Raw genomic sequence first — 15357 nt, forward strand, 5'->3', positions numbered from 1 at the left:
CCCCAGGATGCAGTGTTCCTGTCCCAGATGGCCCCTGCTGGCTCTTGGGTTTTAGTTGCAGTCCTGTGTACTTCCCTCTCTTATGGCTATGTCCCTGGTTGTCAATAAAATGTTTCCTGGCCTCCTGGAATCTTTCTTCTGTTATACAAACATGACTGAAGTCAAAATGGACTTCCCAGTTTTACCAGGCTGAAAGAGTAGGACAATGGAAGGGAATGTGCCCTCAGAATGATTACCAGACTGTCAGTGGTGCCAGATCTCACCAGTTCATGAGAGCTAACTATTGGCATCTCTTTACAACCCCAAATTAAGTAACTTCATGTTGGTAGCTTGAAATTGGCCATGGTAGAATATTTATAGTAATTGGCAAACAATGAAAATCAGTTTCTCCCCCCAAACTGGTTGTTAAACATCTATCATCATACTGCTGACATGGTAGGAACCAGGAGAGTGAATTAGCTCCTGTTGTGGACCTACTAAACATTTGGGCCTGACTTGAGAAAGGCCTGAAGGGTTTTACAGATACCACATTCTTTGTGGCTGGAGTATTGCTGAGGGCTCTGGGCTCTATACTGTGGAGAGACGCTGATAGGAACAGAGGTTGAGTGAGGAGTGACACAGCAATGACGGACCACTTGTCTTAGTTGGTAAGGTGAAATGAGGGACCGGTGCCAGAAAAAGGTCTGCCTTTCCCTGGCGTCTCTAGTAGAACCTCGGGAGACTGGGTGAAGCAGAGAAGTAAGGGAAGGAGAAACGGAGACCGCTGTGGTCCAGCGCGCGGTCGCGTTGGCACTTGCTGCAGTCCTTCCCGCCCTCCACCATCAGATGGCACTCTTGCACGGCCTTCGGGTGACCGCTGTCGGAGGGTATCTGTGGCCCCAGAGAAGGCCCCGCCTCCCTGCACGCAGCCCGTGGGCGCCGGTGATGGCGCCGCTTCCTAAGCTCGCTGTCTTCGATCTGGGTGAGGGACCCTGCTGCGGAGAGTTTCGTAGGGCGCTCTCCTTTTCCAAACCCCAGTTCCAGTTCTCGAGTCCCTGCCCCCTCCAGGCTGAACCCTCCCCTTTCTTCCCCACGCAGATTACACGCTCTGGCCATTCTGGGTGGACACGCACGTAGACCCCCCATTCCACAAGAGCAGGTGAGGGCGGGCTGGGGAGGACGGGCCGGAGGGTCGCGCCGGAGCTGAGTGCGTTCTCGCCTTCTCCAGTGATGGAACTGTACGAGATAGGCAAGGCAGGACCATCCGACTGTACCCCGAGGTGCCCGAGGTCCTGGACCGATTTCGAGGCCTTGGGGTACCCATGGCAGCCGCTTCACGGTAAGAACAACTGAAAAAAACCTCAATCTAATGTTGACAGATGCATGCGTGAGACTTCTTGTGTTAACCCTTGGTTACAAAAATGTAGGCGGTGGGAAATTTGCAGGTATTGTACATTTTTAAAATTATGACTTCCCCTGTGCCTTTTATTTATTCAACGTTGGCTTAGCACCATCTATGTCAGGAAGGATTGGAAGTGGAATAAGGACCTAGAAAGCCTGTCCATCCATCCTGGGGAAATAGCAAGTTGATTTCCCCCTGGTGATACATAACTTCACTTGCAGCTCGGGCCCTCCACCCTCCTGATCGCATCTACTACACCTTTTTGCAGGACAGGTGAAATAGAAGGGGCCAACCAGCTACTGGAGCTCTTTGACCTTGCCAGATACTTTGTTCAAAGGGAAATCTATCCAGGCAGCAAGGTCACACACTTTGAGAGGTATGAGGGAGATGAGGGGAGAAGCAGGGCGAGAGAAGAGCAGAGAGACTGGAAGAACTAAGAAGCCAGCTTGGTTACTGCCCTGCCCTGCCCTGCCTTGCACAGGCTGCAGCAGAAGACTGGAGTTCCTTTCTCCCAGATGATCTTCTTTGATGATGAGAAGCGGAATATTGTAGACGTCAGCAAACTGGGTACTGAGTGGTGAGAATAACCATTTGGGAAAGGGGGAAGAAAGGGTTCCTAGGAGAAACGAGGTGTAAAATATCTCTTTTCTTTCTAGGTGTTACCTGCATTCATGTTCAGAATGGAATGAGTCTTCAAGTCCTAACTCAAGGACTAGAGACATTTGCAAAGGCCCACGCTGGACCCTGAGGTCCAGTCCTGCGTTTGAGCCTCATTTGAGACATAAAACTCAAGGAAACCAGGAAGGCATTTTCAGGTGCATGTGTAAATTATAAAGTGTATTTGTGTGACAAGAAATCTTATCACAGTGTGGAGTTGTTTTTCTTGCGTGTGGACCAGGGTTGGCTACCCAGAGTGTGAGGGTTAGACTGCATCAGGTTCTGCCTTACAGCCTTGTGGCAAACCCAGGACTCTGTCCCTTTGTACTGGCCCATCCCCACTCCTTCTCCTGAGCTGTCCAGGGCATGAAGAGCCAAGTTTTCCACTGTCTCCTGCACATTTCCTTCCAGGAAACAGTTTTTTTGGGGGGTGGGGGGTGGGGGGGCAGCATACTTCAAAGTGAAGTGGCTGCTTTATTTTTTTTATTTGTGTGTGTGGATTTATTTTTTATTTTTAAAATTTTAGTTTTGATTACAGTTTACATTTAATATTATTTTGTTTTGGTTTCATGTGTACAGCATAGTGGTTAGACAATTACAAAGTGATCCCCCCAATATTTCAAGTACCCACCTGACACCATACATACTTATAATATTATTGACTATATTCCCTTTGCTGTACTTTATATCATGATTATTTTGTAACTACTAATTTGTACTTTTTAAAAATTCTTTATTGTTTAAAGTATTACATAAGTCTTTTTCCCCCATTGATCTCTCCCAGGCGGCTCCCCCACCCCCACCCCCCCACTCTTCCAGCACATGCCCTCACCCCCACCCCTGTCTGTGTCCATTGGTTAAGCTCATATGCATGCATACAAGTCCTGTGGTTGATCTCTTGCCCCTCCCCTCGCCCCCCAGCCCTCATAGGTTGGACAGCCTGTTTGAAGCGGCTGCTTTGAACCGAGCTTGCGGGTTTGGGGCTGGTGGCTCGCGTCACGTGACAGCAGTGGCTTCCTTGGCGCCGGGTGATGTCGCAGCGGAGCCCCAAGAAGGGATTGGCCGAGGCGGGTCTCTGAGCGCTGGGATGCAGGCTCCCAGGAACAAGGCGGAAGTGTGCAGGACGCCGTGGGGCAGAGGCAGGACGGGCAGGGGCCATGAGTGGTCTCGGCCGACTCTTCGGGAGGGGTGAGCACGGGCCACAGGGGAAGGGGAGGGGGTGGGGGAGACGGGCGGGGAAGAAAGCCAGGGACAGGCTTTCCCGAAAATCCTGGTGATGGCCCGCAAGGCCTCCAGTGCAGGAGGCCCCGCCTTGTCAGAGCGCCAGGCGCCGCCTGCCCGCCTCCCGCCACCTCGGAAGGAAGAGCGCCAGGTCCGGGAAGGGTGGGGGTGGAGGACGGCGGCAGTGCCGGCTCCCACGGGTTAGGTTCCGACGGCCAGTGTCCAGTCCTTTCCAAAACTGGTGCTCTCCTGATGCTGGGCAAGAGGGAAGCTGCGGTGACGAAGAAAGGGGCCTTCTCAAAGCTCCTCTCTGATGGGGAAGACAAGCAAAACTGGCATTTACAGTAGAGTGTGCACTACAAGGTGATGTTCGTGGAGCCAGGGCAGCATAGAAGCAGCGGGTGTCCGGGCCCAGCAGCTAGAAGCATGCCGGGTGGGGAACTGAGCGGCCCCGGGAAGAGCGAACTGCTGTGTGCGCAAAACAGAGGCTGGGAAGAGGACGTTTCGCTGGAAGAGTAGTTCCATGAATCTGTGCGCCGAAGGGGAAGAGAAAGCAGAAGGAAGTGTAGTGGGAGAGGACCTTGTGTGTCTCGTTTTTAAAGCTTTGGATTTTATCCTGTGGGCGGTAGAGAGTGTGGAAGGACTTTAAGCAGGCAAGGGCCATCAGATTTGGGCGGAGGGAAAGAACTGAGAAGTGCAGAAGATGAAAGGAAAAATTGAGATCAGGTTTTAATTTTTTTTTCTCTAGCCCCCTGTACTTCATTCCATTTAAACCTGTGGTGTCAGGACCTTGGGTATCTCCTAGGATAGCAAATGGAACAGTGATTATAAAAAGTGACAATTCTTTGGGAGGCTGATACACAAATTGGGCTAAGTACTGCTCTAATTGTCACCATACCTCCCGAGAATAAACTGCCTTTTGATGACCGGGACGAATTGAGTGAAATCGTAACGGACAGATACGGGGCAGACAGTTTAAAAAAAAAGTGACAATTCTGGTGGGGGATGGGATAATGGGAGGTTATGCATATGTGGGTGCAAGGGGCAAATGGAAAATATCTGTACCTTCCACTCAATTTTGCTGTGACCCTAAAACTGTTCTAAGAAATAAAGTCTATAAAGTTTTTTTAAAAGCTGGAAATGACTTGAAAAGGCAGCTTGGACAGCAAAAGAATACTGGCTTTGGAAGTCATACTGCCACATTTCAATTATTGCTCAATCTCTTACTAGTTGTGATTTCAGACAAAACAATGTTTAGTATCTTTGTGCCTGTTTTCACATTTGTAAAGTGAAGATAGTCCGTTGTAGAGCAATGGTTCTCAACCTTCTGGCCCTTTAAATACAGTTCCTCATGGTGACCCAACCATAAAATTATTTTTGTTGCTACTTCATAACTGTAATGTTGCTGCTGTTATGAATCGTAATGTAAATATCTGATATGCAGGATGGTCTTAGGCGAACCCTGTGAAAGGGTGGTTCAACCGCCAAAGGGGTCGCGACCCACAGGTTGAGAACCACTGTTGTAGAGAGTCATTTTGGGATTAAAATAACACCGTCAAGTGCCTAGCACATACCATGCACTCCATGATTGGTGGTTAATTTTTTCCCTTCACACAATATGGGCCTTCTCTATTGGACTCCAGGGAAGAAGGAGAAGGGACCAACCCCTGAAGAGGCGATACAGAAACTGAAGGAAACGGAGAAGATACTGATCAAGAAACAGGAGTTTCTGGAACAGAAGATTCAACAGGAGCTCCAAACAGCCAAGAAGCATGGGACCAAAAATAAGAGAGGTGACAGGGGAAAGGTGCCAATAGGGAGGACCCAGGTGGGAAGCAGGGGCTTCTGACTCTGATGTTCAAGGTGTGGGCTGGGTCAGCTGCCCTACAGGCTTTGCGGAGGAAGAAAAGATTGGAACAGCAGCTAGCACAAACGGATGGGACATTATCCACCCTGGAGTTTCAGCGTGAAGCCATTGAGAATGCCACCACCAATGCAGAAGTGCTTCGCACCATGGAGCTTGCTGCCCATGGCATGAAGAAAGCCTACCAGGACATGTGGGTATGGGGGGAGGGGACCCAAGCGGAGGAGAGTAGCTTGGTATTAGGCTTTGGATCTTAAAAGCTCTCCGAATGTGAATCTACAGTATAGACACCTATGATGGCTAGACCTCTGTCAGCCTCCTTTTCTTCTTGCAAGAATATCTCTTTTCTGGCTAGAGCTTTCTAGCAAGGAAAAATGATTTTCCTAATTTTCTAAAGGTTCTTCAGAAAAGGGAGTGTAATCTGTTCCCAGCCCCACCCCCATTCCCATGTGGATTCTTGCCATTTTTCAGTTTGCCATTGTAACTTGCCTAGTTACAGTTTTCCAGGGATCTCTTATGCCTGCTAGCCATGGATTTATCAGTGAGGCCACAGACAAGGGGCTTCATTCATGTGAGATCAGAAAGTCGGGGGGGCAGTTGCCTGATTTCTGGGCTATATATCTTCTTCTCAGGGACATTGACAAGGTGGATGAACTGATGGCTGACATCACAGAACAACAGGAGGTGGCCCAGCAGATTTCTGATGCCATTTCTCGGCCTGTGGGCTTTGCAGATGATGTGGATGAGGTGATTGGGAGTGAGGGGTCAGGAAGTCTTGGAGAAAGCATGGAACCATCCAAAAAACAATGTCCAAGAGAATCGGGGGGTCAAGTTTAGAGGGGAACATGATGTGTTTTTAGAAGCAAAAGTTTCCTTTCTTCGTCTTGAATCTTGTCTATCTAGGATGAACTGTTGGAGGAACTAGAGGAGCTGGAACAAGAGGAATTGGCTCGGGAGTTGTTACATGTGGGCGACGAGGAGGAAGAACCCCCAGTCAAACTGCCCAGTGTACCCTCTACACATCTGCCTGCAGGGCCAGGTACCCAGGGCTGTTCTGATGTCTCAAGGACTTGCGTGGGTGGGATAGATATGAGGAGAGAGTTCCTCATCTATCCTGCCTTAAAGGAACCGGGCAGAAAGGGCTGCTGCTAAAGTTGCACAGGTTGTTGTAGGGGCACCTGGCTAAAGGGGAATGGGGACCGAAATCCAATCTGTGCTCCACTCAGCAAACTGTGTACCCTGGTTTAGGGCTGCAGATGCTGTGCAACACAGGCACCTTTTAAAAATTTGCACAAAGATACAGGATTAGCAGCAGCCCAGCAAGCAGAAGTACCAAACCTTTAGGTTCTTTGCTGGGGAGAGAGAATTCAGCAGGTTCTGAGTGCTGTAGCAAGGGGTGATTGGAAGGTGCTGAGGCTTTAACATGTCTTTCTCTGGATATCCTTGTCCCCAAAGCTCCCAAAGCGGATGAAGATGAGGAAGCACTAAAGCAGTTGGCTGAGTGGGTATCCTGAAGAGTCTGGGCTTAGCTTCCTGATGCTGCCTTCATTGATCTCTTTTCCTTAAGTGCCAAGTGCTGAGCTAAAGGAACATAGCCTTTTTGGGAGGCCCTGCTGAGGGTGGTGGTATAGCCCTGCCTGAGAAAGGGCCTGTTGCCCTCCCATCCCTGGCTTGGATCAACTCTGAAGAAGGATCTTGGTGCGGGAGGAGCCCCTGGGCTCCCTTCTCTTTGATAACAGTTACAGTGCCCTTGTCTTCAATAAAATTGGGCAGATGGAATCCTAGTGCTTATACTGCCTTGTCTACAGACCTGAAACTTGGAGCTGTTTCAGGCAACGAATACTAAAAGGAGTAATGAAGGGGCATTGTAACATAGAATAAATGTTTCCAATATCTTACCTACTAGGTTCATCTTGCAAGTTGGTTTGTCCTAGAGTTGCTAGAGCTGTGGCTGAGGAAACTGCCACCTATTGCTTATCTTAGAACTGGAGCTTTCTCTGCATCTTCCCTCATCATTTTCCCCAGTCAGCATCTGACAAGACAGCCCCATGATTTACCACCCTTTTTTTTTTTTTTTTGCAAAGCCCATTATTAATGATAGGGAAGGAGAATACAGGGATAAAGGGGCAAGTAGCTTTCCTTTATCCAGAACCCACAGTTAGTAGACTTGGTTTGAACTGTCACTTTTCTGTCTAGGAGCAATAGTGTATGTGGCTATGATTCACTAGGGTTGTTTCAATAGTTAATTTAGAGGAGTGACAAAGAACAAGATACTTCATATATCCTGATAACCATTACTTTTTTTTAAAAAAAAAATACTGCTTTCAGAGAGGGAGGGAGAGGGAGAGAGTGAAAGAAATATCAATGATGAAAGAGAATCATTGATCAGCTGCCCCATACTGGGGATTGAGCCTGCAACCTGGACATGTGCCCCAACCTGTAATCGGACTGTGACCTCCAACCACTGAGCACCACTGGCCAGGCTTGATAACACAATGCTGTCCCTTTAGACTATAGACAGAGGCAGAGCCATGACCAAACAGAGCAACCAGGGCCTCTACCCTATGACTTGACCATTTAAAGTGCAAAGAAATGTAAAATAGTGAACATGTACTTAGCCAGAATAATGAACTTCTCTAAAGCATGTTTTCATCTGAGCACACCCTCCCCCATGAACCAAATATAAGCTACACTGTGAATGACAATGTGGACTTAACAGCTATCAAGATTACTAGTCACAGGCTCTGAGCAGAAATCCACCTCTTACCCTCAGCAATGTTCCCTGCTAAGGTTCCCTAAGGAAAGAATATCTTTGACCCCAACTAATGAAACTAAATCAGAATTAGATTTATTTTTGGTATAAAAGATTTTTAGCCCCAAACCCTTCCTGCTTTGCTCCTCTCTCAACCCCTGCCTCAGCCACTTTCAGATATTGATTTCCATGGATGCGCGACGACTTGCCGCGCTGAGCGGCTGCCACATGGCCTCAAGCAGCCTGATCTCATGGGTGGGTGGCTCAGGCTGGAACTTGAGCACCCATGGGTCCTTGATGATGTCCAGGATGGTGGCACGCTTGGTGGGTTGACGTAGCGTCTGGAAGACCAGGTTCTAGGCAGGGGAGAGAGGGGTCTTGGCTGAGCCTCCCAATGTGCCACACAGGCATGAACAGGGGACCTAAGAAAGAAGCAGGATAGCCCATCACACCACTCTGATGGAAGGGGCTGTGGCCCTGATTTTATCCTGAAGAACCAGGCCTTTAACTCCCTGGAGGGGAAGAGAAGGATGGATTCATTGGAGGGGATCCCTTGCATAATCCTCTTCTGGGCTAAAAAGATAGGTGAATCCTGCTCACCACTCTCATCTAAGGTGCAGAACCCAGTGGTTGGCCCTATAAGTCCTTCCTACTATTCTAGGGCAGGGCCTAGAGTGCAAGATGGCTCTGGTAGGGAAGAGCCTTCTCTAGCGTTGGAAGGCCTAGGTTGGGTTCCCTCCCTGTGGGTCCCTTGAGTCCTCAGTACGATTGGGGGAGCCAGCACCTTGCACTCCTGGGAGACGGACAAGTTAGATGGAAAAGTGACCTCCTTCTGAGTCTCTTTCAGCAGCTTCTTGAGATTGGTGTCATCAAAGGGCAGACGGGCAACCAGCAGAGTGTAGAGGATGACACCCATGCTCCAGGTGTCAGACAGGAAAGGGTTGTAGGGTAAGCCTAACAAGATCTCTGGGCAGGCATAAGCAAAGCTGCCACAGTAGGTCTGGCTGAGGTGGGCAAAACAGTTCCTTTGGTGTAAAGAAGGGCTATTACGCACAGAATGGCTAGAAGGTACCATCTTGGCGAAGCCAAAGTCTGATATCTTCACATTCTCCCGCTTGTCCAGCAATAAGTTCTCCAACTTTAAGTCCCTACAAGGAGCAGAAAAGCTGGGGGTCAGGGAGAGGACTTAGTATTAGACTCAGAATGGAAGGGCCAGGGGTCAGAGGCTAGAGATGAGGAAAGGCATAGTGCGAGAGATGCCATTGTGAGAAAACAAAGTAGAGAGGAAGGAAAGCCATGGAGTTGTGAGCAGAGCCCAAAGAGGTAAGAGGATGGTGTATGAGGACCCTGGGAGCTCACCATTTCATAAAGTGCTCTATCCACAGTGGGTACTTAATGTTCTTGACCAGCTGACTAAAAAATATGGATGAATGGGCCTAGATACTGAGAAGGGAGGTCAGAGGAGGAAAAAACAGGGCAGAAATGTGCATAAAACCCCCTTGAGAGCCCAAAGGCCCCAGTCCAGGTGGCAGCACACTCACCGGTGCACGATGCCCTTGCTGTGCAGGTAGGCGATGCCCAGGGACATCTGGGAGAACCACTTGCCCGCAAGGGGCTCAGAGCAGGCCCCGTAGCGCTGGACCCATTCAAGGACATCGCCGCCCTGAGCCAACTCCAGAATTATGTACACTCGGGACGTGGTCTCGATGGCCTGGTAGAAGTTGATGAGGTTCTTGTGCCGCAGGACCTTCATTACCTGGCCCCAGAAGAGGGACCCATCAAGCCTGGGAAGGGAGAACCTTGGCTGTGCTCCCAGCCCCCTGCTCTCTCAGTGCTACTTTCATAGAACTTTGCAACAGGAACAAGAGAGGGTTTGGAGGCCTGTGGGCAAACCCTGTGCTTTGCATGTCCCCTTTTTGAGGGGCTGAAGGTGAATGAATGAGTGAGTGGAAAGAGATTGAATTTATATCAGTTCTGGTTTGGGGGTTTCTGGCCCCATCCCCTCCTAGCCATACCTCTTCTGAGAAGCCTTAAGCAGCTTGGTACCAGTTCCCTCTTCCTGTACCCTCTCTAACCTGTATCTCACGAGGCAGGAACTTGACAAGATAGTCCTCTGAGGCCTTCTTCTTTGAAATGATCTTGACAGCCACCATGACCTTCTGCTTTGTGTAGTAAGCTTCATACACTGTCCCATAGGAGCCATTGCCAATGGACTTGCCCACTTCATAACCGTACTCCTCCATGACAGAGCGGTAGGCTGAAGTGGGCGGTGCTGCCTCCTGGGTGTCTCCCTTCCCCATTTGCTGGGCTTGCTGAGAGCAGGGAGCTTTGCTACTTAAGAGCCTCCTGTCTGCTCAGAAAACCAACACCTTGAGCCACTGAGGGCTAGGGTACCAAAGTGAAGTTAGTCTCCAAATGCTTGCCTGTGTAGTCACACAAATCTGGGATGCTGGGTTCAGCTCTCCACTGGGAACAGGGAGGGGGGAAAGGGGAGAATTCTTTGTCTCCACTAGCTGTTGTTACTCATTCTCCTCTTGATTACGGAATTCCCCAAGGTCCCATGTTCCGCACACATCACAATTCACCTATTCACCACTGGCCACAAGGCTTGAGAATGAAGTGGTTTGGAACATATTCATTCCTGGAGCACCTTCACAATCTGGTGAGACTCCTCCATAGATATGGTCACTTCAACCACTCATGTTTATTTATTTATTTTTTATAATATATATTTTATTGATTTTTTACAGAGATGAAGGGAGAGGGATAGAGAGTTAGAAACATCGATGAGAGAGAAACATCGATCAGCTGCCTCCTACACGCTCCCTACTGGGTATGTGCCCGCAACCAAGGTACATGCCCTTGACCGGAATCGAACCTGGGACCCTTGAGTCCTCAGGCCAATGCTCTGTCCACTGAGCCAAACCGGCTAGGGCCAACCACTCATGTTTATTGAGCACCTACTATGTGCCAGGCAGTGTGCTGAGTACTGGGATAAAATAAGCAACAAGGCTAGTAGACCCTGTGCTCCCAGATTTTATATCCAGCGTAAAAAACACGTGTGAGAATTTTTTAAAAAATTGATTTCAGAGAGGAAAGGAGAGATAGAAGTATCAATGAGAATCATTGATTGGCTGTCTACTGCACGCCCCCTACTGGGGGGGGAGGGATCGAGCCCATAACCCAGGCATGTGCCCTTGGCAGGAATTGAACCTGGGACCGTTTAGTAACAGGCCAACGCTCTATCCACTGAGCCAAACTGGTGCTAGGGCAATGAGTGTGAGAATATTAAAGAGAATTGCAAGGTATTGTAGAAGCAATTCTAAAGAATCTAATTTTAAAATTCATACATTTTTCTGTTTTGGGCTTAAAACAACTTTATTTTTGCAAACTGAGCTAGACTTAATTGGTCTCATCTCAGCTGGGATGGTTTGTTTCTGCTTCATATGGTCTCATTATCCAGCAGACAAGCCTGAGTTCCCTCACACAGTGGCACTGAATTTCAAGAGAGAAAAAAAAAATCACAAGTCACATGACCAATTAAGGCTAGGCTCTAAACCAGGGGTGGGCAAACTTTTTGACTCGAGGGCCACAATGGGTTCTTAACTGGACCGGAGGGCAGGAACAAAAGCATGGATGGAGTGTTTGTGTGAACTAATATAAATTCAAAGTAAACATCATTACATAAAAGGGTACGGTCTTTTTTTTTTTTTCTTTAGTTTTATTCATTGCAAACTGGCCGTAGTTTGCCCACGGCTGCTCTAAAATCACAAAGCATCACTTCAACATCTTTATAAGAGTAAAGACAATGACAAGGTTACAAGGATCACTCAGATTGAAGGTGTGGAGAAGTAGACTCCACCTCTTAACCTTAAAATGCATTATCTGGCTTTCCATGACCCTAAACTCTACTTCACCCTAAAGTCCAAAGCATAAACCTGATTTAATTCCATTCAAAACAATTTCTTAAAATATATTTTTATTGATTTCAGAGAGAAAGGGAGAGAGACATCAATAATGAAAATCATCAATCAGCTGCCTCCTGCACAACCCCCACTGGGGATCGAGCCCATAACCCCAGCATGTGACCTGATCCAGAATCAAACCAGGGACCTCTACGTTCCTAGGTTGATGCTCAACTGCTGAGCCACACCAGCTAGGCCCATTTAAAACAATTTAATATGTTCCCATTCTCCTTAGAATCAAGTACAAATTCTTTTTAAAAAAATTTATTTATTCTTATTTATTTTTTATATAACAATATATTTTATTATTTATTTTGTTTTATTGCTTAAAGTATTACAAAGAGTATTACATATGTCTCCCCCCCCCCCACCCCCCTTGACCTTTTAAAATTTATTTTTATTGATTCAGAGGAAGGGAGAGAAGGGATAGAAACATCAATGATGAGAATCACTGATTGGCTGCCTCCTGCATGGCTCCCACTGGGGATCGAGCCCACAACCCAGGCATGTGCCCTTGACCGGAATTGAATCCAGGACCCTTCAGTCCACAGGCCAACGCTCTATCCATTGAGCCAAACCAGTTAGGGCTTGCCTGTGTTTTTAATTTTATTTTTTAAAAATTGATTTCAGCCCTAGCTGGTTTGGCTCAGTAGATAAAGTATCAGCCTGCGGACTGAAGGGTCCTGGGTTCAATGCCCAGTGGGGGCCATGCAGGAGGCAGCTGATCAATGATTCTCTCTCATCACTGATGTTTTTAATCTCTCTCCCCCTCTCCCTTCCTCGCTGAAATCAATAAAAAAATATATTAAAGACAAACAAAACACAGATAAGAATGTGGCTGAAATGATGGAATGCAGAATCTAAGGTGCATGGGTTGAAAAACAAGATAGAAAAAAGCCAAAGGGGTAGTGGGAGGGGTTCTAGGTCTCAGTGAAATGGAAGAACAAATTTGGTGGGAATGCCAGGACAAGAGGTTGTGATCATAAAGGGGTTGTCTGGATTTGAGATTTGGGGGGAAGGAAAGGGGGCATGCAGAGGAAAAACTAAGGGAAGAATCAGATGTCTTTTATCTTCCATCCTCCAAAATAAAACAAAAACTTCAACAACAGATTATGCCATAGGCTATTGGTAAATCCCCATTTATTGACAACCTGACCTACATATCCTTACTCTGTCAAGAGACCATTGTCCAGGGCACTGTGGTAAGGAGGCAGGGGTGGAGGGGAGTTACCCACTTCATTTGAAGAACATGTATTAAGCTACCTACTATATACAAAAGCACTGCTAGTTCCAGAGGATAGCGAAATGGATAAACTTCTGTAAGGAGTTAGCAATTAACAAGGGAGACACACATAAGAAATAACAGTACAGATAAAGTGCTACAAACAATGCTTGGAAGGAGATGAAAGGGAAGGCTTTATAGAGAAGATGGCGCTTGCACTGTTCAAAGCCTCCAGGCAGGTAAGGAATGGTAGATTGGGCAGTTTAGGCAGAAGGAACCACATGAGGCTTGCAGGCTTGAGAGAATATGACATTTAGAATTTCAATATGAGCCCTGGCCAGATAGCAGTTGGTTAGAGCATCATCCCAAAACACCAACGTTGCCAGTTCTATCTCAGATGAGGACACATATAAGAAGAAACCAATAAGTGCATAAATAAGTGGAACAACAAATTGATGCTTCTCTTCCTTCATCTCTCTAAAATTAATTTAAAAAAAGAAAAAAGAATTTTAACTTGAATACAGGATAGGATTACAGAAGGGGAATGTACCTAAAAAAAACAATTAAGGTCCAGGTCTGAGTGACCTTACATGCCAAGCTTTTTGCTTTTTTTTTTTTTTTTAAATAAATTTGTATTTATTTCAGAGAGGAAGGGTGAGGGAGAGAGAGATAGAAACATCAATGATGAGAATCATTGGTCAGCTGCCTCCTGCATGCGCCCCCTACTGGGGATTGAGCCGCAACCTCAGCCTGTGCCCTGACTGGGAACCATGACCTCCTGGCTCATAGGTCAATGCTCAACCACTGGGCAATGCCAGCCAGGCCATGCCAAGCTTTTTTGACTTTACCTTATATACTCATGATCAAATTTTGATGTGCACCAAAATGAGAGCTTATTAAAAAATAGTGATGCCCACTCCCCCACGATCCTGATTTGGTGGTACCCAGATATCTATGTTTTTAATAAGCTGCTGTCATGGTAATTTAGGTGAGAGGGTGGGCCTGAATCAAGACAGGCAGGGAGAGCAAGTATTTGGAAGATATTCATGAAATAAGCAGAAGGGACTTGGTGGCATTGATCTGGGGGTGGGGAGGGGGATGGTAATTGAGAAAGAGGCCCAGGTTTCTGGCTTTAGAGACCGAAGGTTGTCGCTTAAAAACTATTCCAAAGCCACTTAAGCTACTTAAAAAAACAAGAACAAAAAACATTTTTACTTATTTCAGAGAGAAAGGGAGGGAGACAGAAACATCAATGATGAGAGAGAATCATTGATCGGCCGCCTACTGGGGATCGAGCCACAGACCCAGCATGTGCCCTCGAACTGAATCGAACCCGGGACCCTTCAGTCCGAAGGCCGAAGCTCTATCCACCGAGCCAAACAGGCTAGGGCTTAAGCTACTTTTCTAATTACAAGAATCATTTTCTAAAAAACTCAACCCCCTACTTCCTGGAACCTCACCTCCTTAGGAAGGAGGGCTGGGTCAGAAGGGGCAGATGTAGGCGAATGAAGGACTTTTCAGGCCAGAAGCCACTTGTGACTTGCAGCTTCCTCACATGCTGCTCCCAGGCGGCCAAAGGAAGGTCTCTGCCCCTGGGCCCGATCTCCAGGGAAACGCCCCTACAGGTAGACACCCTTGAATAGTCTGCAACACAAAATTAAGAGCAGTCCAAATACATATACACAGAGAAGAACAAAAACAGGAAAGAGACGAACGCATGGCAAGGTTCTTTACCTGCAATGAACAATAACCCTGTGGGACTGCCCAACTCACAGGGGAACGGGCAGACACCCTCTCTGCGCCCCCACACCGGTCCCGCGCAGGCCTGCCTATCGTCAGACAGGAACGGTCGTTGCTCGGCCACGGAGGCCTCCACTGCAGCCTCGGGAAGACAGGCCGTTCAGGACGCGGGGAGGGAGGTGAGATCCAGGCTCGAGGACCCTGTGTGGGCTGTGCCCACAGCCTCCCCAGGCCCGGGCTGGGGGCCGTGGACCGCTCAGGTCTAGGCCGCAGCAGTCGGTGGCGAAGGCCGCTGGTGCAGCCGGCAAACGCTTCGGGGCGCCCACTAGGTGTGGGCACGGCCGCCGCCCGGGTTCCACGTCCTGGACAGTCACTGGGCGCGCACGCGGGAACTGCTCCCAAGGCCTCCGCCCCAGACCTTCCCGGGGACAGGAGGGCGGCCCGGCGACGACTCTTTCCCCGAAACGGCGCCTTGATCTTGATAGCCAGGCCCCGTCCGCAGCCCTGCCCAGGAACCGTCAGCGGGGTTAGTCCCCTTTAACGTCTGGGAAGACG

At 48.2% G+C, this 15357-nt stretch overlaps 2 protein-coding genes and 1 non-coding gene across 8 annotated transcripts; 2 read left to right on the forward strand and 1 right to left on the reverse strand.

The window, feature by feature from the left end:
• Positions 1-823: 823 nt before the first annotated feature.
• On the forward strand, positions 824-7026 carry LOC102422525. Its single transcript, XM_014467611.2, is given in 13 exon segments — positions 824-961; positions 1078-1138; positions 1208-1318; positions 1650-1757; positions 1863-1958; positions 2038-2196; positions 2960-3190; positions 3192-3226; positions 4903-5052; positions 5139-5316; positions 5756-5870; positions 6027-6162; positions 6579-7026. Coding segments are annotated over 13 exon segments (1575 nt in total). The 5' UTR covers positions 824-825; the 3' UTR covers positions 6638-7026.
• On the forward strand, positions 4106-4235 carry LOC111823144. The gene has a single exon (XR_002826153.1).
• A 920-nt stretch (positions 7027-7946) lies between the features above and the next one.
• TSSK4 (testis specific serine kinase 4) lies at positions 7947-15356 on the reverse strand. 6 transcript variants are annotated; one of them, XM_014467612.2, is made up of 5 exons: positions 14797-14970; positions 14523-14706; positions 9417-9631; positions 8660-9023; positions 7947-8231 (listed from the first exon to the last, which is right to left on the reverse strand). In XM_014467612.2, exons 3-5 carry the CDS (start codon positions 9626-9628, stop codon positions 8049-8051), a joined length of 759 nt encoding a protein of 252 aa, XP_014323098.1. In that variant the 5' UTR covers positions 9629-9631; positions 14523-14706; positions 14797-14970; the 3' UTR covers positions 7947-8048. The 6 variants fall into 6 exon arrangements, 4 of the variants coding, with proteins under 4 accessions (XP_014323098.1, XP_014323099.1, XP_023599447.1 ...); XM_014467613.2 differs by lacking the exon at positions 14523-14706; XM_023743679.1 differs by having other exon boundaries at positions 14523-14970.
• Position 15357: the final 1 nt, after the last annotated feature.

The sequence above is a fragment of the Myotis lucifugus genome, unplaced genomic scaffold (assembly GCF_000147115.1).
Source record: "Myotis lucifugus unplaced genomic scaffold, Myoluc2.0 scaffold_406, whole genome shotgun sequence".
Classification (NCBI taxonomy): domain Eukaryota; kingdom Metazoa; phylum Chordata; class Mammalia; order Chiroptera; family Vespertilionidae; genus Myotis; species Myotis lucifugus.